At 34.3% G+C, this 26459-nt stretch overlaps 1 protein-coding gene across 7 annotated transcripts in view; it reads right to left on the reverse strand.

The window, feature by feature from the left end:
- The window catches only part of LOC138713755 (inactive dipeptidyl peptidase 10-like), an 883892-nt gene that overhangs the window by 98012 nt on the left and 759421 nt on the right, over nt 1-26459 (reverse strand). For all 7 annotated transcript variants that reach the window (XM_069846140.1, XM_069846139.1, XM_069846143.1 and 4 more), the window contains one exon: nt 7412-7623. In XM_069846140.1, the coding sequence (XP_069702241.1) occupies nt 7412-7623 (212 nt within the window). The remainder of the gene's footprint in view (nt 1-7411; nt 7624-26459) is intronic.

Genomic DNA, 26459 nt, shown 5'->3' on the forward strand with positions numbered 1-26459 from the left:
TAATTACATAATTAAAATAGGACATTTGATCTAGGGAACATTCGTGTTTGATACAAGGATAAATCGTTTAATATGTTACTTAATTTAAATTCCATCCAAATAATTAAAATGCGACCATTTTGGTACACAGACACTCCATTGGTGCAATGACAATTCCATTAACATGTTTCTTAATTTTTATTACATGCAACCATAGTTTAATGAAGATTGACATCATTTAGATTTAATGTGTATATTTTATTTTACTTGTTATAGGTTTCCATTGAATTATGGTAATAACTTAATTTTAACCCTTGTTTTCTACATATTCAGTAAATGGCGCTTGGCCCACTATGGTTCTGAACCCTTCAAATAACTTAAATTATATTATATAATATTACATATTATATTATATTATATATATCAGAAGTTACTGTAATAACATTATAGCATTACTAGTGGCTTGTGCAGCAAATACTGCTGCAAACTAAGTTCGTTAGACGTTCAAATAAAATTTTTTCAGATTTATTTTCAATTAAGAATACTTGTCTTTTTGATAGTTATTTGCTTCCATAATAATGAAACATACTGCCTCTGAATGGATTTTTTAGGCCAAATGCTTTTTCTTGAACCTACCCAACTTCAGTTTTTTAGTTTCAACGCGAAAACGCAAGTATCAATGTCAGGACGATAGCAGTAGATATTTCAGGTCATTGTGGATTGTAGGCAAAAGTTAAAAAAATGTCAGGTTTGCTAAGCTTTCGAACAATAGCATTTTCGTATAGCTGCTGCATGTAGAACTTGAAATGTAGAGCGTAAAATCATTTTATTCTACTAAGAGATCTTGCTGAAATGATCTGGAGACTACAAAATTTTCTAGGCCTCTTATTTTATCAGTAAGTAATACCTTTTTATCTTTCCTTAGGAACTGTAATTTTTGCGCTCTCTCGAGCCAATACTGAAGGCAATGATACATAACAATATCTACACTACACCGCCATTAAGTATATGAAAAAGACCCAACCCCACTGGGTTAATAAGTATAAAAATATTTGATTTTTAATAACAATATTATTATCTTACTTAAGTTTTGTAGTTATAGATAGCAGCCACTCAGTAAATTATAGAAATGAAGATCTAAATTAAGATATTCTCTGCATTTACTTACATAACCACAAAACGTTTCACTTTCATGTCATGGATATAGCATCAGTATTATGTACAATTAATGAAAAATAGATGCCTTATGATATTAACTACAATAATATTTAATTTCTAATGGTAATAATGTCATCAAATGACCTCAAGTTTCGTAGATTTGAATATCCAATACACAGCTGTACTCAGAAAATTATACACTGCAGAATCAGTTTTTCATAACAAATTGAATTGAGCTCTAAATATGTCGGCAATCCTGCAGGTCATGGCCTTCGTGTAATAGCCTATTGTTTATTGTAGTGTGTGTTTTGTTCTGAAATTCAATCAAGTCGGCCGTGATTGAATAAACTTAGTTCTCAAAACTGACAACAGATGGATTTTGGAAAATAGGAAAATAATGTAGGAAAATTGACATTTCACTGAAAACTACTACTTTTCCGAAAAACTTTGGATGCCAGGTATGAAAATGAGGGGTCTCTCATTAAAATCCGTTCAGCCGTTTTCCCGTAATTTCCATTACCAGTTCAAATTAATTATATATATATATATATATATATATATATATATATATATATATATATATATATAGATGTCCATCTAGAGAAACTACACTTTCCAATGGTGAATTAATAATTAATTATACAAATCGGTTAATTTAGCTTCCGATATTACTTCATACGAACACAGAAACATTCTCTGTAGGCTATCTTTCATAGCTTTCGATTGTTGCTGTCCAAGGCCCCTTATAGACGAAGTCATTTGTTTTTTAATTCATTACACGGCCTTAGATGGCAGTTATTTTAATTTTAAAACTCATTTATCTCATTAAATATCAGTACTATCACAATTTTTCAAGGAATAAAACGTATCGCAAATTATTTTTAAAGGAACTTTTGTTATGTAACATTTTTCACAAAAATCAATAATACGCGAGATATTTCGATTTATTTAATTCAGGCCCCCTTATAACTCCAATTTTAAATAATGTATTTTGAATGCCATATAGCCTAAAATCTAAGTTACAACGAACTTAATTTATATTCCAATTTTCATCGAAATCCGTTCATCCATTATCGCGTGAAAAGGTAACAAACATACAGACATAGAAACAAAAATTTCAAAAAAGCGATTTTCGGTTTCAGGCTGGTTAATTATATATGTTAGGACCAATTATTTTTGGAAAATCGAAAATTACCAGAAAAATTTCGGCTACAGATTTATTATTAGTATAGAAGTATAGATGGTGTTCATTTGTGGGGAAATTGTCAGAAAGTTGATCAAGTACTTCTTCTGCAAAAAAGGGCAATACTGATTTTGACTGGTTTTGATTTTTATGCTCACTGCAGACCTTTGTTTATTTCCGAAAGAATTTTAACTGTTGTGAATTTGTATATTTTTCATTGCTTGATTAAAATTAAGTCAAATTTAAATAGTTATTGTCCATCATTATGGTACAAGACATAATTACCACCTTGTGACCCCTAGGGTTAGATTAGCCAAGTCTAAACAATGGTTTAATCAATTGCATTGTCTATGTTTAATAAACTTGCTTATAGTGCACATATTGTTAATTTCAATAGATTTAGGCGTGTCATTCGTGACTGGCTAATCAAAAACCCTTTTTATGATATAAATGAATATATGGAAACTAGTGTTGATATAGTAGTTTAGTTTGTTTGTTTATCTCGTTTTTCTTTTGACTTTGTCTATGTATCTGTGATATCACAACTGTTTTTATCAATAAATCAATACTATGGAAACTGGCCATTTCCTTAGTAATTTGTCCTGGACCTCTCGCATGTTATGTTAATAATTTTGTAAAATATTTCATGTAATTGGCGTCACAAAAGAAACTCCATCGCCTCTTATGCTATGATCACATAGTCACAGTTACTGAAGGTATGAAGAAAAAACTGAAAACGCACAGTTCGCATCACATTTCTCGGCGCAGTGTGTAGACAAAGCTCTCTCGCCTCGATCACTCATTTCTCGGCGCACATTTCACATTACACATCTTCTCTCCGTATAGTGTGTAACCGACCTAGTGATGTGAACAATTCCACACAATGTACTGCGTGTTCAGTTCAAAGTGTGTCATGGCTCGCTGTATGGCGTCATGTGGCTAGCCGATGAGCCTAGAGAATTCAATCTTCCTACACTTCCGCAGAGGCGTATTACCTATGTGCCAGAGAAGTTGCCTAGCAAGTACGGAGTTCATTCTGAAGAGTGCTTACCGATACGTACGGTAACTCCAGTAGTGGCAAGAATGTGAACTGTTTGGATACACGTACTGGGGTGAATTTTTTTCTTACTGTCGGGATACGGGGAGAGGGTTAAGGCGATTACTTACGTACAGTATTTGTTGACATTAACGTCGACTGTCAATATGGACACGGAGCATTTGATTTGTGTTGTGGAATGTTGCCGTACGCAACCGATGATAACAAATACCCTGCGTACGACTTGCCCGTGCAAAACACAGTTCGAAAGAGGTTATGGTAGCACACAGACCGTACAGACCGACATCTGTTGCTACGACGTTCAAGTTATACCGTACTTCTCTGACATAAAAGCTGAAACTCGCTTCAAATCGCTGACTTACAACCGACCCCCTACAGCCAAGGCTGCGCAGAAGTTCAGAGTAGGGACAAATTGAAGCTTGCGTCCGCCGCCATGCTTTGGGAGAAGCACCGGCTAGCAGACGGCTGCACTATACAATGCTGAATGTTTAATGTATATGTTTGGTGTCTCTTATAAATCAATCTGAATGAAGAAATGAAAAAAATCGTATTAATATTTAAAGCGACCTCGTTAAAGACATAATCAAGTTTAGTTACCGTTAGTTTGACATGAAACGAAAGAAAACTGTGACAATTTGATACCGTAACTAAAGATGTTGTATAGTTATTTGACAACAGAAATACGTACAAATGCATATTGTAGTAATAGTTCAGATGAAAAGAAAATTATTAGTATTAACTATTATTAACAAAACACTGCCTGTGTAAGACGTTACTTTGATGTGGACGAGAAATGAACAATTATTATTATTTATTCGCTTCCATATCACATAATATAGACCTATAGCTGTAAAATAGAAACACGTATCTAATGTTTTAGTTTGAAATTTAAGTAGGCCTACCGTGCAATACCTTATTATCACAGCTGTAGTATGAAATAAACGTCACATGCATGAATTAGTCAATTAGTCATATATGGTAATAGAACTCAGGCCTAGTGTACAGAACATCTTGCCTATTGATTTATTACTATTATTATTATTATTATTATTATTGACTCCGTTAAATATTGTCTTACAACATTTTTATGTAAAGTCGTGTTGTAATGGCAACCTTAAGCTGTGTGCTAACATCTGCTCTTTATGCAGTACTTTCTTTTATTTGGTTATTTAATGATGCTGTATCAACTACTAGATTATTTAGCATCGATGGTATTGATAGCGAGATGAAATTTGGCGAGACGAGGCCAAGGATCCGCCACAGATTACCTGACATTTACCTTACGGTTGGGGATATAAGAAAAAACCCAACCAGGAAATCAGCGGGTATCGAATCCGTGACCGAGCTAGACTCCAGACCGACAGTCCTTAGCCCACTGAGCTACTTCAGTAGATCTTGATGTACTTTTATGGTCAGTTTAACAAGTTTAAAATATGATTCTCGGGAGGAATCTGGGATCCATTTTCTAAAATATGTCCCTATAAGTGTAAAAAGATTATACAAGTGTTCTACTTCTAGAGCATATTGTTTTCACACGATGTAAGAGTGGGTGGTAATATGCCATTGAACTGTCAACATCTGTATAATCGCTCTTTCACTTAAGCGGCATATTTCTATAATCTCAGATGATGATATGACAAGACTCCCATTATTCTTTCGTTAAAAAAATAATATAGATTTTGTTTACTGCTGGTAGGCTACGTACCATAAATTGAGTATTTAGATTTATTACACCATATTTTTCTTAATGATTTATCAACTAAGCCAGCAATGAATACAATCACATTTTGACAATATTGTGTCATTGAGAATGATGTAAGAATAAGGGAATTGTAATCAATGTCTGCAGTAGAAGAGTCATATCGCCTCTGATTCTCAAAACACTGAGGATTATTATTACAGTGCGTTAAGTGTTTGGAAAATACCACTGGGTATATAGACATTTTTAGCGGACATCCCTCTCTTTGTAATGTAATTTAAATAAATTATTTACGTATTTTCTAACGTATATAAAATAACACAAGTAAAAATATTCCATGTATTCGGTCATAGGAAATAGAAATAAACTAATAAGTCTATTTATGAGCAATATAAGGCGTTTGTATTTAAAACAATGCTTAGTCACAATATTTAGATTTACTTCTGTAATTTTATATTATACGTTAGAAAATACGTAAATAAGTTTAGTTATAATGCAGTGAAGGAGGAACTCCAGTAAGAAAACGCCTATATACTCAATTGTATTTTCTAAACTCCGAATGCTTTATGGAAACTATCATTCGTGCTCCCCAAACATGGCGTCGCGCGAACCTGCGCGAGAGGTTTCAAATTTGTACACGACACGAGCGCCAATTGTGTGTCTAGATATACTGGGTGTTCGTTTCAAAGTGTGTCATGACGTCACTGTTGTTGGGTAACCTATTTGAAGCGAGTTTCAGCTTAAATGTTAGAGAAGTTGCCTATTATTTAAGGCGTTCTTCAATCTGAACTTGAGAACGTGTACGGTATAACTTGAACGTCGTAGCAACAGATGGCGGTCTGTACGGTCTGTGTGCTACCATAACCTCTTTCGAACTGTGTTTTGCGCCGGCAAGTCGTACGCAGGGTATTTGTTATCATCGGTTGCGTACGGTAACATTCCACAACACAAATCAAATGCTCCGTTAATGTCAACAAATACGTGAAGTAATCATCTTAACCCTCTCCCCATATCCCGACAGTACGTATTTCCAAACAGTTCACATTCCTGCCACTACTGGCGTTACCGTACGTATCGGCACGTACTCTTCAGAATGAACGCCGTACTTGCTAGCCAACTTCTCTGCCTATTAGATTATACACCTGAGCTGCGGAAGTGTAGGAAGATTGAATTCTCTAGGCTCATCAGCTAGCAACATGAAGGCATACAGCGAGCCATGACACATTTTGAACTGAACACCCAATATAACTACAACGTCTTTGCTTACAACAGTGACGTCATGACACACTTTGAAATTAACACTCAGTATATTGGGTGTTCAGTTCAAAATGTGTCATGGCTCGCTGTATGTCTTCATGTGGCTATCCTATGAGCCTAGAGAATTCAATCTTCCTACACTTCCGCAGAGGCGTATTACCTAAATGCGAGAGAAGTTGCCTAGCAAGTACGGCGTTCATTCTGAAGATTACTTACCGATACGTACGGTAACGCCAGTAGTGGCAAGAATGTGAACTGTTTGGAAACACGTATTGAAGTGAGTTTTTTTTTTCTTACTGTCGGGATATGGGGAGAGGGTTAAGACGATTTCTTACGTATTTGTTGACATTAACTTCGACGGTCAACATGGCACGGAGCATTTGATTTGTATTGTGGAATGTTGCCGTACGCAACCGATGATAACAAATACCCTGCGTACGACTTGCCCGCGCAAAACACAGTTCGAAAGAGGTTATGGTAGCACACAGACTTTATAGACAGCCATCTGTTGCTACGACATTCAAGTTATACCGTACACGTTCTCAAGTTCAGATTGAATGCCTTGCATAATAGGCAACTTCTCTGACATAAAAGCTGAAACTCGCTTCAAATCGCTGACTCACAACAGTGACGTCATGACACACTTTGAAATGAACACTCAGTAGACCTACTTACTGGAACATGTGAATTAAAACTAAAAAGCACATTTAGATTGACCCGCATTACACTTGCGTCGAAGAAGTTGCCGCCAGATCTTGGCGTTGCATATATAGACAGATGTAGAGAAAAATAAATTAAAAAAGGATAGGACAAATTAGAAATTGCGACAGGTAAATGCACTCGAAGACAGAAATATTCAATTAGAAAGTAAGTAAGTAAGTAGGCTTGCATAAATATAGCTGCGAAGTTAAGCAGGCAGAATATCGAATGGAAAAGACCGCTTCATCCGTGTCTGAATGTCTCAAAATACGACGCCTGGTTCAAAAATATCTAATTAATTACTTAAATTTTGCTCTTCTCTGAAAAGTACTGTATTGCTGGGTGCAAGTCAGTTTATTGGCGTGAACAGATTGCTTACCCTCGTACAGCCAGTCCGGGACGCCGTTGAAGACGACCCCGGGCCGGCCCGAGTTGGTGACGCGCCACACATGGGCGGACAGCGCGCTGGTCTTGTAGTAGATGTCGTTGCGGTAGACGAAGGCGAGGGCGTTGCCCCGGGGCGCCCACACCACGTGCTGGAGCAGCGGGTGCGAGTCCATGTCGTCCCCCAGGTCCAGCTCGAACTTTCTCCTGAACAACAGAGGCGAAAGCAGAGATAAGAAATTGCATCTCAGTCGCATTCAGGTAAGATGAACCTTATCGTTCAACCTGGAAACATTCATACTACAGTATCCGGATAATGCGAAAAACGGATAATACGAAAGTTTATTATTTTGCATATACTCGTAAAATGTAGTAAGATAGGCCTATTTGTTGAACAAATACTTTAAAATCTATAACTTCATATTTACTGTAATCAGTAACGAACGCAGAATTTTGTCAAGGGGGGGGGTCATTATTAAAATTGTTTACAATTTACATGATCGGTATTTGAAATTTTGTGTATTATTATTATTATTATTATTATTATTATTATTATTATTAATGATACTCGGGAGGAAATTAAACACAGAATAAATATGGGAAATGTCTGTTATTATTCGGCTGAGAAGCTTTTATCATCCTGTCTGCTGTCAAAAAATCTGAAAGTTAGAATTTATAAAACAGTTATATTACCGGTTGTTCTGTATGGTTGTGAAACTTGGACTCTCATTTTGAGAGAGGAACATAGGTTAAGGGTGTTTGAGAATAAGGTGCTTAGGAAAATATTTGGGGCTAAGAGAGATGAAGTTACAGGAGAATGGAGAAAGTTACACAATACAGAACTGCACGCATTGTATTCTTCACCCGACATAATTAGGAACATTAAATCCAGACGTTTTAGATGGGCAGAGCATGTAGCACGTACGAGCGAATCCAGAAATGCATATAGAGTATTAGTTGGGAGACCGGAGAGAAAAAGTCCTTTAGGGAGGCCGAGACGTAGATGGGAGGATAATATTAAAATGTATTTGAGGGAGGTGGGATATGATGATAGAGACTGGATTAATCTTGCTTAGGATAGGGACCAATGGCGGGCTTATGTGAGAGCGCCAATGAACCTTCGGGTTCCTTAAAAGCCAGTAAGTAAGTAAGTAAGTAAGTAAGTAAGTAAGTAAGTAAGTAAGTAAGATTCAGAGAAAAAGAGAAAAAAACTTAAAGAAATGGTGTCATATAGCTTACGTGTTCCTAAAAAATTATTTGCAATAGCTTTCACTCACAATAATAGGATTCAGATCTTAAATTCCTTTCAGTTGGCCAACGTAATAATAAAAAACCTTGTTTTTCCGTTTTTAGACTGTAAAAAAAAGTTACAAAAGATTTGAGCAAATGTCTATGATTGAGTGTAACGTCTATACAGGTATGAGGCAAAGAATTTGAGATGAATAAATACAACTTTCTGTAGATTTAAGTCAGGGAATAATGCAAAATAGCTTCAAGGTTTCAGTGGTAGGGGTTTATCAACCGATCCTACCTCTAATCTAATCTAATCTAATCTAATCTAATCTAATCTAATCTAATCTAATCTAATCTAATCTAATCTAATGAAGGATTTAAGTGTGTAATGAAAGGAATAAAATAAGCCTGATAACAGTCAATTCGCCAATAATGATGATGATGATGATGATGATGATAATAATAATAATAATACCCTGATATAACTGATATTTGCCCCTTGCGGTGAATTTCGGTGAAGTCCGGAGGGCCTAATTAGTCAAATCCACTCTCCTCACCTCTACGCTCAAGCTCCCTGGGGCCTCCTAAGATGCGAAAGAGAGAGTGGTGTGCGGAAAGCAACGAGAAGCTACCGCATTTATCTTTCCCGAATATAATTAAATACAGAAAAATTAATTAATATTACAAATACACGCAATAAACCATATCCCCCCAATTTTAATAATACACCAGCCAAAATTATTGAACCTGAAACGGCTTCGGAATTCTCGTCACCGGAGATGTCGTCATTATACCTTCTTGTCACCGATTACATTTTAGTCAACGGTTTTCTCGTCACCGATTAGATTTAATGATTTATTAATGTTTTATTGGAAAAATTTAATGGTATTTAAATGTAATTTTAAGGTTGTTTCCGTGGTTACACTTCTAAGTATTTGGTGGAATTTCGATTCACTCGAAGTATTAGGGGCTTTGTGAAACTAATACATCAAGGGTATATGTACGTATACCAAGCATAAAGTTCGAGATTCCGGTGTTGTTTGGAGATGCGACCAACGCAGAAGATGCAACTCTACAATAACCCTGACTCCAGATAAAACATCTGTAATTGAAGGCCCTTCTGAACATCCAAGTCATGGTCCTAACTGGGGAAGGATTCACGCCATTGAAACCATGGAGACAATTAAAGAAACTGCACGAACAGCAGATGCATCACCTGCAGTCATTATTCAGAAATGTTTCTAATGAAACAAACATGAACCAGCCAAAGGAAGAAACCATGAAGAGCACTGTCCGAAAAGTACGAAGACAAAATTTTGTCACCTGTGTCCCGACATATAGATGAATTGGAAGATATTGATAATCAATGAGTCACGGACACAATTTTGGTGGCAATTTTGAAAAACAAATCATGTAACTTTTTATGCAGTGTGCAATTTTGAAACATTAATCACATAACATTTTATACTGTGTACTTATAGATATTTCATTATTATTTTTAAGAAAATGTGTACTGGTGACCAAAATATCGGGTGACCAAAAAGTCGAAATGACCAAAATACCGGGTGACAAAATTGCAGTGACTAGGTGGTACAATGACGAGAGTTCCGGTGACGAGAATTCCGCTTCCCAGAAGAAACTGCCTACTGAAGGATGCATTGAAAGGAATGGTGAACGGGAGAAGAATTCGAGACAGAAGAAGATATCAGATGATAGAAGACATTGAGATATATGGATCATATGAGGAGACAAAGAGGAAGGCGGAAAATAGGAAAGATTGGATAATGCTGAGTTTGCAGTGAAAAACCTGCCTTTGGGTAGAAAACTATAAATGAATGATTTTGATAATAATAATAATAATAATAATAATAATAATAATAATAATAATGCCTGTTATTATTCGGTTGAGAAGCTTTTATCATCCAGTCTGCTGTCAAAAAATCTGAAAGTTAGAATTTATAAAACAGTTATATTACCGGTTGTTCTTTATGGTTGTGAAACTTGGACTCTCACTTTGAGAGAGGAACCTAGGTTAAAGGTGTTTTAGAATAAGGTGCTTAGGAAAATACTTGGGGCTAAGATGGATGAAGTTACAGGAGAATGGAGAGAGTTACATAACACAGAACTGCACGCATTCTATTCTTCACCTGACATAATTAGGAACATTAAATCCAGACGTTTGAGATGGGCAGGGCATGTAGCACGTTTGGGCGAATCCAGAAATGCATATAGAGAGTTAGTTGGGAGACCGGAGAGAAAAAGACCTTTGGGTAGGCCGGGACGTAGATGGGAAAATGATATTAAAATGGATTTGAGGGAGGTGGGATATGATGGTAGACAATGGAGTAATCTTGCTCAGGATAGGGACCTATGGCGGGCTTATGTGAGGCGGCAATGAACCTCCGGGTTCCTTAAAAGCCAGTAAGTAAGTAAGTAAGTAAGTAAGTAAGTAAGTAAGTAAGTAAGTAAGTAAGTAAGTAATAATAATAATAATAATAATAATAATAATAATAATAATTTATTTATTTAATCTGGCAGAGCTAAGGCCAGTAGGCCTTCTCTTCCGCCCAGCCAGACTCTAAGTCTAATTAAATACATTTGCTTACATAGTTATTACATTAATATCTAGATCATAAAACAACTTCAAAGTAAATAATGAAAATTGGATAACTAATGTTAGTGTGACAATAATAAACACTGGTAAGAAATAGTTATAATAATAATAATAATAATAATAATAATAATAATAGGGTAATAATAATAGTAATAATAATAATAATAATAATAATAATAATAATAATGAGATAATTTAGATATTTATCTGTGATATATATAACCATTAAACATTGAGAAACCTGAAACAGCTATTATTGTTGACAATAATTGTTAGAAAAATATTTCGTTAGCCTATTCTTAAATTGATTTGATGTCTGACAGTCCCTGACATTACTCGGTAGGGAATTCCAAAGCCGAGGTACAGCCACAGTGAAAGAAGATGAATATGAGGATGTTCGGTGGGAGGGAATGGATAATATTGAGGAGTGTTGTGATCGTGTGTCTAGGTTATGATGGGTGGATAAATTTTGAAAACGAGACGCAAGATAGACAGGAGTGGAGAAATGCAATATGTGAAAGAGAAGGGAAAGACAATGGATTTTCCTACGACCTTCTAGACGGAGCCAGGACAACATTTCGAGGGATGGTGTTACGTGATCAGCCCGGCGAATATTGCAGAGTAAGTAAGTAAGTAATAATAATAATAGTAATAATAATAATAATAATAATATTTAATGTGGGTCGTCCATTAATAAGATGGAAAGATTCCATTGTTTGATGTGGAAACAGGTTCAAGGGATAATTCCATGAAGCAGCAGAAGAGGAAGATAATAGTATAATAATAATATAATAATAATAATAATAGTAATAATAATAATAATAATAATAATAATAATAATGCCTGTTATCATTCGGTTGAGAAGCTTTTATCATCCAGTCTGCTGTCAAAAAATATGAAAGTTAGAATTTATAAAACAGTTATATTACCGGTTGTTCTGTATGGTTGTGAAACTTGGACTCTCACTTTGAGAGAGGAACATAGGTTAAGGGTGTTTGAGAATAAAGTGCTTAGGAAAATACTTGGGGCTAAGAGAGATGAAGTTACAGGAGAATGGAGAAAGTTACACAACACAGAACTGCACGCATTCTATTCTTCACCTGACATAATTAGGAACATTAAATCCAGACGTTTGAGATGGGCAGGGCATGTAGCACGTATGGGCGAATCCAGAAATGCATGTAGAGAGTTAGTTGGGAGGCTGGAGAGAAAAAGACCTTTGGGTAGGCCGGGACTTAGATGGGAAGATAATATTAAAATGGATTTGAGGGAGGTGGGATATGACGGTAGAGAATGGATTAATCTTGCTCAGGATAGGGACCTATGGCGGGCTTATGTGAGGGCGGCAATGAACCTCCGGGTTCCTTAAAAGCCAGTAAGTAAGTAAGTAAGTAAGTAAGTAAGTAAGTAAGTAAGTAAGTAAGTAATAATAATAATAATAATAATAATAATAATAATAATAATAATAATAATAATTTATTTAATCTGGCAGAGCTAAGACCAGTAGGCCTTCTCTTCCGCCCAGCCAGACTCTAATTCTAATTAAATACATTTGCTTACATAGTTATTACATTAATATCTAGATCATAAAACAACATGAATGTAAATAATGAAAATTGGATAACTAATGTTAGTGTGACAATAATAAACACTGGTAAGAAAAAGTTATAATAATAATGATAATAATAATAATAATAGGGTAATAAATAATAATAGTAATAATAATAATACTAATAATAATAATGATAATAATAATAATAATAATGAGATAATTTAGATATTTATTTGTGATATATATATATATATATATATATAACCATTAAACATTGAGAAACCTGAAACAGCTATTATTGTTGACAATAATTGTTAGAAAAATATCTCGTTACCCTATTCTTAAATTGATTTGATGTCTGGCAGTCCCTGACGTTACTCGGTAGGGAATTCCAAAGCCGAGGAACAGCCACAGTGAAAGAAGATGAATATGAGGATGTTCGGTGGGAGGGAATGGATAATATTGAGGAGTGTTGTGATCGTGTGTCTAGGTTATGATGGGTGGATAAATTTTGAAAACGAGACGCAAGATAGACAGGAGTGGAGAAATGCAATATGTGAAAGAGAAGGGAAAGACAATGGATTTTCCTACGATCTTCTAGACGGAGCCAGGACAACATTTCGAGGATTGGTGTTACGTGATCAGCCCGGCGAATATTGCAGAGTAAGTAAGTAAGTAAGTAAGTAATTAAGTCATAATAATAATAATAATAATAATAATAATAATAATAATAATAATAATAATAATAATATTTAATGTGGGTCGTCCATTAACAAGATGGAAAGATTCCATTGTTTGATGTGGAAACAGGTCCAAGGGATAATTCCATGAAGCAGAAGAAGATAATAATAATAATAATAATAATAATAATAATAATATTTAATGTGGGTCGTCCATTAACAAGATGGAAAGATTCCATTGTTTGATGTGGAAACAGGTCCAAGGGATAATTCCATGAAGCAGAAGAAGATAATAGTATAATAATAATAATAATAATAATAATAATAATAATAATAATAATAATAATAATAATAATAATAATAGTAATAATAATAATAATAATAAATGCTTTCTACACTAGACTAGTAACAAGGTTTTGAAATTGTAATGAAATTCAGTTGAAGGGTAGAGAACATTTCTGGGGCTGAGAGGTTATCTTCATAACCGGGAACTTTTTCTGAATTGCTGGAAGCAGTAGTAAAGTGTTCCTTGCTATCGGTCGCATGCTTTGTTGCAGACACGCAGAGATTGTCCCTTGCAGGAACTGAAATGTATTGTATGGGTAACGAAGTGGAAATAGATGCAGTAATGGAGCGCTATGGCAACGAGGCTACGTCACATCTATTGCTGCCTTCTCTAGCAGCTCTCGTCACATTTGTCTGTAGTAGGATCGGCAACAAACTAGGTAATATGGCAGAACGGATGCTACAGATGTCACATGCATACATCATGGAGCGCGAAACAAACTTGTTCTCCTGAATCTAAACTCGTTCCTCTCACTCGGCCATTTTCGGTTCACGCAAAAATGAATTCAGCATTAAAGTGCCTCTCTGAAAATTTAGTTTTCCGTAAAATGCAAATTACATGGTTAGGGTTTCGTGATATTGGACGCATGGAATAAGGAATGAGCGCGATTTTTCAGTTCTACCGTTCTCATCTCATACATTTCAACAGTCCAGGATAATAGTAATTATTTGTTTAACGACTATTTTCAACAACGTGTAGTTAGAAACGACTATTTTACTCGTGCCTAACGACAAGGTACAGCGTGAATTGGAGTCATATGGTTATCTACGCTACAATCGCCTAATATTAATAGTACATTATGCAACGAGCCTATAATGATAGTAATTAAGAAGCGAGTATGGATGTTTATGAAACGAGCGCAAGCGAGTTTCATAATTTTCATACGAGCTTCTTAATTACCATTATAGGCGAGTTTCATACGACTTTTTATGCTCGACCATATTTCTAACTTGAAATTATTTGTATCTGACAAGATCGGAAGTGACCTTGTTCTAGGTCGTGAATTGTGAGATGTGCGCAGACGCGAAAGTATTGAATTTTTCCGAGGAACAATAATGTCATTGACCTTGTGTAATCCCGTTAAACTTAACTTGGTATAACCTTGATTATTGAATTCGACATTGAAAAACGAGATGACAAATTGAATTTATTTGAATATTATTTACAATTAACGCTAATTATTATAGTAACAGAACATAACCTTCTGCGACAGTATTGGATTTCTAGCCTCCTTGACTTTTCGCTAATTCTCTTTCGATTGCATATCCGAGAATAATCGATACTTGCGGTTTTATAACGGTACAAAGCTGACTTGTTATTGGCTGAACACCTGTAAGCTGAGTTGTCATTGGCTGAAAACACCTGTACTTTAATGAGTAGGTGTACTTTAATGACATGCATTAAAGGACTGCTACCAGGTGTATAATTACTACATTTCGGCATGGTCGAGCATAAACATGTTTAAATTTCTAAAAACAAAGGAATTGCTATATTAAACTGCTGTTGAACGTGCATTTAAATATAAACTTGTTCAATGTGGTCATGTTATGACTAAAGGCTCATTCACAATGAAAATTAAACATAACGTAAGCGTTAACTTAACGTTACAGTAAAATCAAGAAGTCATACCATCATTCACGATGGGAACATAAACATAACAGCAAACATACTTGGTAACCATGGAAACATAACAACGACGCCATTTCCTTATATTCTGTCGTATACTTCAGCGCTCCACGATTGTGTTCTGTTTGCAAATCACGTAAGCATAAGCATGAAAGTTTGGAGTTTCATGTTAACGTCTTACTGTAATGTTTATGTCAATGCTTATGTGAATCATTGTGGTAGCCTGGGCGCAAACTTCTGTGTTTATGTTACGGTTATGTTTAATTTTTATTGTGAATGGGCCTTAAGAATGTGACGTTGCGCCATAGCCTGTCTTTCTCGTTAGCCATGATTTTAAGGCTCATTCACAATGAAAATTAAACATAACCGTAACATAAACACACAAGTTTGCGCCCAGGCTACCAAATGGGGTCATTCACAATGATTCACATAAGCACTGACATAAACATTACCGTAAGACATTAACATGAAAGTTTGCAAACTCCAAACTTTCATGCTTATGCTTACGTGATTTGCAAACAGAACACAATCGTGGAGCGCAGAAGTATACGACAGAATATGAGGAAATGGTGTCGTTGTTATGTTTCCAAGGTTACCAAGTATGCTTGCTGTTATGTTCATGTTCCCATCGTGAATGATAGTATGACTTCTTGATTTTACCGTAACGTTTATATTTTTAAGTTAACGCTTACGTTATGTTTAATTTTCATTGTGAATGAGCCTTTAACTTAATGGCTTAACGAACGTAGAAATTTTCATTCCCTTGTTCTCCTTTTCCAAGTCCTTCACACCTTGTGGAATACCCTACCCAATGACATCAGAGACTGTCGGAATTTAACAGTGTTCGAAAAGAAACTGATTAAATATTTTCTTACTGCGTAGAGTAGATTTAATTTTTACTTATGTAAAAAACATATTTCTTTGTTCTTAACTTATACAATAAACTGTCTAGCCTTTATTAATCAGTTATTCTTTTAGTACTTTGTATTTGTAAATTTAATATTAATTGTAATTATAATTGTAATTGTATTCTTAATGTTGTAGCTGTAATCCTGTGGTAGAGAAAGGTCTGATGGTCTTATCTCTACCAGGTTAAATAGATAGATAGATAGATAGATAGATAGATAGATAGATAGATAGATAGATAGATAGACAGACAGACAGACAGACAGACAGACAGACAGACAGATTGTATTGTATACATAGATAGATAGATAGATAGATAGATAGATAGATAGATATATAAATATAGATAGATAGATAGATAGATAGATAGATAGACAGACAGACAGACAGACAGACAGACAGACAGACAGACAGATAGATAGATAGATAGATAGATATCTTATATATATATATATATTGTATTGTATTATATATATATATATATATATAGATAGATAGATAGATAGATAGATAGATAGATAGATAGATAGATAGATAGATAGATAGATAGATAGATAGATAGATAGATAGATAGATTAGATAGATAGATTAGATAGATTAGATTAGATTTAGATAGATAGATAGATAGATAGATAGATAGATAGATAGATAGATAGATAGATAGATAGATAGATAGATAGATAGATAGATAGATAGATAGATAGATAGATAGATATATATATATATATATATATATATATATATAGATAGATAGATAGATAGATAGATAGATAGATAAATAAATAATAAAATAAATAAATTTACACGCTTTTAGTATTAAAGAATATTAGAGTGTTGAAAGGGCACTACAAGAAGTGTTTTCAGGCTTTTTTTTACACTATAGTGTTGCTAAATCATTCTTTATTGTTATTCATTGGGATACTTTAATTGTGATTGGTTACTTATCACGTTAGAAACGACACACATACTGCCAATTTCAATCAAGGGCTAATTAAATCCTGTTGTCCAATCAGCGCATCCTAACCCAGAACACGCCGGGCTATAACAACACAAAAAGCTCTCTCAGCGGGGGGGGGGGGGAGCTGTTCAGCTTGGATTAAAGCAAAAGGAGGGAAGCTTCTTCCATTTTAGATTCAGCGCTGTTCTCTACGTGTTAAATGGCACAACACTTAATAGTAAAATCTCCTTGCATTAAAATGCATTAAGTTTGCCATGAAACGCACTCCACGAAGTAGAAGAATGTGACCTGGAAGAAGAGAAGAAAATAGGTTGAAACAAATTAGCAATAAATAAGAGTGAAGACGCAGCCCCGCGGCGAGTGTTTTCATTAAGCATGTGTAATATCCTTGTTCTCGCATCTTAAATTAGGTCAAAGTTAGTTTGAAGTCTGTGTAAAAGTTACTAAAATAACTACTACAAATTTAGATAATTACACTTGAACACTATGAACGAGATATCATACAAAAATAAAGTTTTTAATGTCTCATTTTATCTTCTTTTAATTCTACTTCTCTTCTTTTTAATTTATTATTCTTTTCCAACCTCTGTTTCTCATCCTCTTCACTCTAGTGACTTTTCATATCTACTCAGTATTTCTCTCTCTCTTTTCTTCTCTTTGATTTCCTACTCTTCGCTCTCTTCTAGTTAGTTTATATCTTTCTCTCCTAACACTCTTCAATTCCTTCTCACTTCTCATTTTCTTTCTTAGTCTCTTCTTATTCTGTCTTTATCGCTATGAAGTGCCGTCCTCTTTGATCCTGCAGTTAGGTTACGCTAGGTTAGGATAAGTAAAGACAGGTTAGTTTAGGACAAGATAGGTTAGTTTAGATTAAGGTAGGTTAATGTAAGTTACGATAGGTTAGGTTAGATTAGGTCAGGGAATGCTAGATAGGTTATGTTAGGTTAAATCAGGCATGTCAACTGATGCCCACAGGAGCCAGCGCGCGCTTTAGAGCCCAGGAGAGCCTGAGCGCTTTACAGCGGAAAGGAAAGAGACAGATGAAAGAGGTGGTATATGCCGCTTGGTCGAGATATATTCAGGGATAGCCAGTACTGATTCAATAGATAAATGGAAGAGAACTTATTAAAACTGTATCCATGGTAATTTTTAGATCTGTCTGAGAAGTTTATGTGCATTAATGAAAGTTTTAATTTTAATGCTCATTTTTCACAAGTTTGATTTTTTTATTCAAAAGAAATATTTTCTCAACTTTTCGTATAGGAAAGTTAAATTTTCAGGTATAGGCCTATTTATTTAGTAACCTTACTGAATGTTTTCATAAATCTAATAAACCGTAAATACGTATTACTGAAGATAGTGTATTGAAAATTTTGAAAATATTCGCATGGAAATTGTTTGTAAGGAAATGAATTAACAAAGCAACTATTGTTACATCATAAACTAAAGATACGTGCCTACGTGTTGTAAAAATGTCAGCTCTATAGCTTCAGCAGATTTCGAGAAAATAATTTAATATTCTGATAATAGGAAGTTGCTCACCAATATCACCTTAAAAGCATAATGCGATAAGAGTTTTGTTATGAAGTATTAGTTACACTTAAAACATATACAGTACCTAGGTAACTTTGCTTTGTACTGTAATAGTGTTTTGATTAGTTTATTGATTACTTTTATAAGGCTAAAGGTACCATCAATATCAATTCCAACTTATTATGTCATACTCAATTTCTTTCTTTGGAATATCACTTTCTTTATGAATGATGTGTTTCATCTATTTAGTACAGTATAGTTGTACTACTATGGAATTTATGTGAATATTCCTTCTTAACTCTTTATTATGTTATTAACATTTAAAACGCAACTGCAATATTAAGAAATTGATATCAGTAATGTTGTTTTACAGACAATATAATATATAATATCAAACAGAAAGAAGCCATATAAAAATAACGACATAAAAATTCACGTTCCGTTTGAAGTTTGTGCACCACTGTTTTCTTAATCCAACAGGCTGCTTATTCATATACACAACCCTTCCTCTTTCCATACTTAGCGCTTGATGCCCGCGCACGACGTCAAGGTCAGAAAAATGCGCTTGCTGTGACATCACTGGGTTAGATTAAGATATGTTATCTTAGTGTGGGTTAGGTTACGTAAGGATACGTTAGGTTTGTGTAGGTCAGGATAGATTACATTAGGATAGGTGAGCTTAGGATAGATCAGGATAATGTTGCTATATATTAGTATATTAACATTTTCTCAATCTTATGGCTTAACATAAAATATAAAACATTGAACAATAATAGTTTTATAGTTGAATATAATGCAGACGTGTCACTAAATGTCGTCGTCTTCCTAACAAGTATTAGGCCAAGTGGCCTGTTACGGTCTCAAACTAGAATTTTCAGTCCATCTCTTCTTCGGACGACCCAGAGATCTTTTGCCATGCGGATGGTAATGAAACAGTGCTTTTGGAATTCTGCATCGATTCATTCGTTCGAGATGACCCTTCCACTGAAGTTGATATTTGCTGATGAACTGCATAATGGATTCTATTTTAAGTACTTGCATTATGTCCTCATTTTTTTATGATCCCAGCGAGTATATCCAGCTGTTGCTCTCATGAACCTCATCTCACTTGCTGTTATTCTAGTGACACCTCTATTCTTCACATTCTACGCTTCACTACCATACCTTAATACTGGCTGTGCTAAGGTTTTATACAAGCCTATTCTTGTGTGTCTTTGTACTAGTGAAGGTTTCATGATTTTATTAATGACGCCCATTGTTTTATTATATTTACATATTTTTTCAGCAATATCTACTTCCTCATAAGGTGATAGTGTATAGCCAAGGTAAGTGAAAGTATTTACTCTTTCTATTATTTTATTATTCAAACAGATTTTATTTGGTACAGGGAATTTCCCACAAAATGACATGATTTTCGTTTTTTCAATATTAATTTCCATGTTATATTTTTGACTGACCACATTTAAATTGTGTACTGAATATTGTAAATCATCTTCAGTTGATGCTATGAGAACTAGATCATCAGCGAAAAGTAAACCATCAAGCTGCAAATTTCAATTAATTGGAATAAATCCATGGCGTGTCTGTCGCCAATCTTGAACGATTCTGTTTATATATATATATATATATATATATATATATATATATATAATGAACAGAAGTGGTGAAAGACCACGGCCTTGTCGTACTCCACTATAAATGTGTCGCCATTGTAAAAGTCTATTGTTGCTTCGAATTGCTATGATGGTTGTTTTATATATGTTGTTAATATTTTGTATAATCTGTTGAGGTACTTGATCATCTGCCAAAATCTGAAGTAATTTATTCCGATTAACTTTATCAAGAGCCTTTTTAAAGTCAATGAATGCCATATGCGTTTCTAGATTAAATTCTCTTTGTTTCTCAACCAGTAATTTCAATGCAAAATATCCATCACAACAGGATCTTCCTCGACGAAAATCATTTTGTTCTTCACTGAGTATCACTAAATGTTGAGTCGTAAATAATAAACTGAAGTCAAATGTGTAGTTGGTGTGCTGATGGGGCAAGTAAGATGTTTACAATATTCATGTAATAGCCATAGTATGCTCAACTTCATCTGTAACAAATATTTTATTATAATGAATGAATTGGTTAAAGATATTGAATTAAAATTTCGTTCAATGTATAATGACACATTAATGCATATGCTAATACATATAATAAGTCCTCTAAATACAAAATTTTGTAATGGAAGATCATTTGCTTTAAGCAAAATATGTCTATAAAATGAGATAGTTAACAGTTCTCTATGATAGCATGTTAATGTTACACTATGATTCAACTTTCTGGATTCGCCCATACGTGCTACATGCCCTGCCAATCTTAATCATCTGGATTTAGTTTTCTTGCAGATAATTTAGCTCTGGTGGCATCCTCAGAAGATGAATTACAACGTTCAATTTTTAATTTTAACAAAATTGGAATTAAATATGATATGAAAATCAATAAAGAAAAAACTAAAATTATGGCCTTCTGCGGAAAATACCCTGTGCCTAGCAAAATATGTTTAGATTCAAAAATATTATTTTACATATCTTGGATACACATTATCTTTTTTCGATGAAGTAGACATTTCACAGAAAATGTCTAAATACACCAAAACAATGGGAATAATTTACACCATTATGAAACCTTCCCCAGTACAAAGGCATACTCGAATTCGCCTTTAAAAGACCTTGGCGAGACCTGTACTTTGTTACGGCAATAAGGCTTGGACATTGAGGAAGAAAATCCCAAAAGTCATTCTCCACTATCGTCCAAACGGGAAGAGATCTCTCGGTCGTCCAAAGAAGCGCTGGATTGAAAATTCAACTGTGAGATCGTAACAGGCCATTTGGCCTAATACTTGAAAGGAAGAAGAAGAAGAAGAATTATGCTGGTGAAGAATACAATGCGTGCAGTTCTGTGTTGTGTAACTTTCTCTGTTCTCTTGTAACTTCATCCCTCTTAGCCCAAATATTTTCCTAAGCAACTTATTCTCGAACACCCTTAACCTCTGTTCCTCTCTCAAAGTAAGAGTTCAAGTTTCACAATCGTACAGAACGATCGGTAATATAATTGTTTTATAAATTCTAACTTTCAGGTTTTTTGAGAGCAGACTGGATGACAAAAGCTTCTCAATAGAATAATAACAGGCATTTCCCATATTTATTCTGCGTTTTATTTCCTCTCGAGTGTCATTTATATTTGTCACTGTTGCTTTAAGATATTTGAATTCTTTCATCTCTTCAAAGGATACGTTTGAAATTTTTTTATTTTCGTTTCGTACCATGTTCTGGTCACGAGACATAATCATATAGCCTACTTTGCTTTATCGCGGTTTACTTCCAAACCTATCTCTTTAAGGGGTTAGGTACAGCTTACAGCAGTAAAATTTTTGGAAATGTTCAACATTTTTTTCCTCCATTACTGTATCTTGTACAATAATGAAAATTGGTATGTGTACAACACTGTCCTTCTGCTATACGAAAAAAAAAAATATTTTTACGATTAAAAAAATTATTTATATTTTTTTTCAAAATTCATGGTGGTAGTGGTGCAGTGATGAAGTGTTTCGCTCATAACTCACAAACTTGTTAACTTCATGTTCTCTCTCTTTTATTTTATTGCTGAAACTCATGTTTACAATATCATGCTCTTTCAACTACATTATTTAATAAATAATATATATATTTTTATTTTCTATTAGAAGAAATACTGATTTCTGACCACTTTGTTAATTAATTTATTATTTATCAGGCAATCTATCAAAGATAGAGAAGTGATCCTGCACCATATTGTAGATATGACATGCATAAATACACACAAAAAATTTTATCACAGAATGTTGGGTAGTTTTTTAGTCATGTGGAGAACACCTCATTTGTGAAGTGAGTTTGAAAAAAAAAAATGTAAATAATTTTTTAAATAGTAATAATATTTTTTTCATATGGCAGAAGGACAGTGTTTTACACATACTAATTTTCATTATTGTACAAGATACAGTAATGGAGGAAAAAAATGTTGAATATTTCCAAAATTTTACTGCTGTGAGCTGTACCTAACCCCTTAATTACCTCAAGTAAAATTCCCGTGTTTTCCCTAATAGTTTGTGGATTTTCTCTTAACATATTCACGTCATCCACATAAACAAGCTGCTAAGCTTAATCCTTGACAACGGAAAACATACTTAGGTGGACTCTGCGACCACAGATTATTTTCCTCAGCCTGATTATTATTGTCCTTCTGGAGGGTCACGTAGTGATTATTTCAGAGAAAAAGACCGAAAATGGACAATCATATAAAAATTAGGAACATAATAACCGAGAATCGGGTAGAGTTGCCTGCGTTTATGAACCAGGCCAAAATATCTTGGAGGTGAGGTAATTCAAGATAAAGACACTGCGGTATCCATTTATGCCGTAATTGCATCGCTCGACAGAGGAACAGTCGCGCCTTTGTTCCGAGTCGGAATTAGTACAACTTCTCACATTGGGGCCAATATAGTGAATCTTCATTGAAGTCGGGGCAACCTCGTAATACTGCAATAGCAAGAACACAAGACTCTATTTGGGGAAGACACGTTTTCTTCTTCTAGCCAATACTGCAGAGACCTTGTAGAGATTTTTCTTATACTGTCTAATATTTTTTTTAGGACTTCTGCTCGCTTCTCTGGAACATGCAACGTAATTCCATCGGACAGTTAATTGTGTGGCTTCGTCAATGTGAAAGTGTAACAACTACGCTTTCCTATCTACGTCATTGAGTTTTAGGAAAGTTTATGTAACACTAGCAGATTTTTTTCTGGTCATTTGTCTTCATGTTCCTCTTCATTACACACAGTAGTCTGTAACATGTCCCGTCTTTAATTATTACCCATTTTTTGGGCATTATAGGTCTCCTACAAAATATATCATTGCAACCAGTTCAATGTCACTATTCGAGCTATTATCATTCTAACAGGCGTACGCTTGAAAACAGGTTTCGTTTAGTATGGCGCCGTCAGTAAAGAGACATGTGGCGAAGTGTATCAACATCGGTTAAAAACGCAGTAATCGTAGATTATGAAACGACGGTTAAACAGTAACAGTGGTTAAAATGTAATTTGTGTGCACCATTCATAATCACAGATTACTTAAACATGGCTAGCTGGCTGACACCGCATTTAACCAGAGTAAAGTCTATGCTGGTGCACTGTTTCTACAAAATGACTAAAGGAAAGCATCCATACCGCTGCAAAGATAATAGTCAACGTCTAAAAATGACTGCGCTCACTCCGTTCTACATCGAAATGAACGTGTCCTACATTTTCGCTTTGCATTTGTTTGCCTTTGGGCGCTGTTATATTTGTGAGTTGCATTTCTTTGCTGTTAGGTTAAAATCGTACAAAATAGAAAATCGAATGCAAAAATGATTATATCCCAATGTGTGGTTGAAGTGTCGCTAGACTTAATTACTAGAATTTAAATATAGCCTATTATATAAAAAGATGGAATATCTATGAAGGAAAAGGATGCAGAAGATTAATAGGAATGTGTATACGATCAAGGACCTCATTTACAAGAGGGAACTGTTCATTATCCTAAGATCCATAAATAACCTCTCTTTGTTTAGCCAGTGACATAGAGAAAGAGACATTTGAGTATTCCCTCTTAAAATACAGAAAATAACTGTTGCATAGAATCGTAATACAATCAGCCGAACCATAGGAGAAATATGACTTTTTGTGTTATTTCAAGTGATCCGTTTGTAGATTTTGATAAACGAAATCCCTCCTGAAATTTTCTGTCACCTAATTCCTCGTAATAATTCTCTCTTTCCACTAAAGAAACTTCACGCCCACGCTCTATCAAGTAATTCAAGTACTGTATAATAATAATCGTCTTCGAAATAAACTTCTGTGGCTCTGGCTGCCATTTTGCTTTACTTGCTCTACTAATCACTGGTTATCTCTTTTAACCGCTCGTATATGGCCGGTTAGAGATTACTGTGGTTAACCTCCTATTTAAGTCGTAACCGAGGTCGATCCACTGTAAAAATGCTTAACCAGAGGTTAGGTGACAATTTTAACCGGTGGTTACACTAACCGACGTTGATGCACGTGGGCAATGGACAAGTAACAGTCCACTTACAGCTGTGATTCAGCGCGCCAGCATTCCACAATAAAATCTCGAGACCTACACATTACATTATTTATTTATTTATTTTATTTATTTAGATTTATTTAATAAAAACATATACATAATAATATTACATTAAAGTACCCCGAAAGAGCAAAGCTCGTGTTCGGGGACAGTTCCCTTACATAAATATACGACAAAATACTTAAGAAAAAAGGTGATATAAAGATGATAAAGTTAGTAATAATAATACTAGCAATAACTGAGTGAAAAAAGAGACGATGTTGAGATTGATGGATTAATATTAAATTATTATTAGTAGTATAATTAGTGCAGGTCATGTTGATATAGTAACCAAGATAAAATAGAAAAAATATACTTAGGATAGAAATAAACTTGTTTTACAATACATGGTACATAATATAAATACAGGGAAGTCTGTCATATAAATTTTTTAATTCTGGATCTGAAAATTTCATTGCTTAAAGTAGTCAATTCTGGATGAAATTTTATTGTCGAATTATATAGACGTGGACCATAATTTGTACTGTGTAGTAAAGCAGCAGATGTGAAACATTTAGGTTCAACTAAATTAAGAATTTCATTTCGTCTTGTATTATGATCATGTGGCTGAGCTACAAATTTCATTCTATTTTTATGATAGAATTTCATTAAAGAGTATTTATAAATTTGGTCAATTCTAAAAACATTCAATTCGGAATGGATCAGATTTGTTGGATAATCTAGTCGCCTTTTCAAACAAATTTTGATTATACGTTTTTGCAACATAATTAGAGGAAGAAGAGCAGTTTTCGTAATGCCTCCCCATCCAGTTATACCATATTGGATAACAGATTCAACTATAGCCAAATAAACCAAACGTAATATATGAGTAGGCAAGTAATGGCGAAGGTTTACAAATTTGTAAATTGTTTTACGGATCCTGTTACATAAAAAGGTGATAAAATAGATGTAGTTTTTGGCTTACCTTACCGCATAATATCATCAGCTAAGTACCAGGTGCGTGTTTGTGTGTCTAATGCCTACCCACGTCACTTTGCGAGATTCAGCTTCCGCACAATACGGATAGATGGCAGGACTGTGACCCATTTTCAAATTGCACACAAGATAAACAAGTGCTTGAACTGTTTTTAAAATTATAATCATGTAAACTCTTATCCTTTATTTATTTATTTATTTATTTTTGTCACTTTAACAATGTTGTATTCTTAACTTAGTATGTTTATGTATAGGCTATGGTACCGTTTGTTTGTTTTTGTTTTTTTCTCATTCTTTTTAAACTTTATGTGTAATTATGTTAACAGTTTAATCACAATTGTGATTATTATTATTATTATTATTATTATTATTATTATTATTACTAGCCGTACCCGTGCGCTCCGCTGCACCTGTTAGAAATAAATATAAAGTAATTACGTAATTAAAATAGGACGT

The sequence above is a fragment of the Periplaneta americana genome, chromosome 14 (assembly GCF_040183065.1).
Source record: "Periplaneta americana isolate PAMFEO1 chromosome 14, P.americana_PAMFEO1_priV1, whole genome shotgun sequence".
NCBI lineage: Eukaryota > Metazoa > Arthropoda > Insecta > Blattodea > Blattidae > Periplaneta > Periplaneta americana.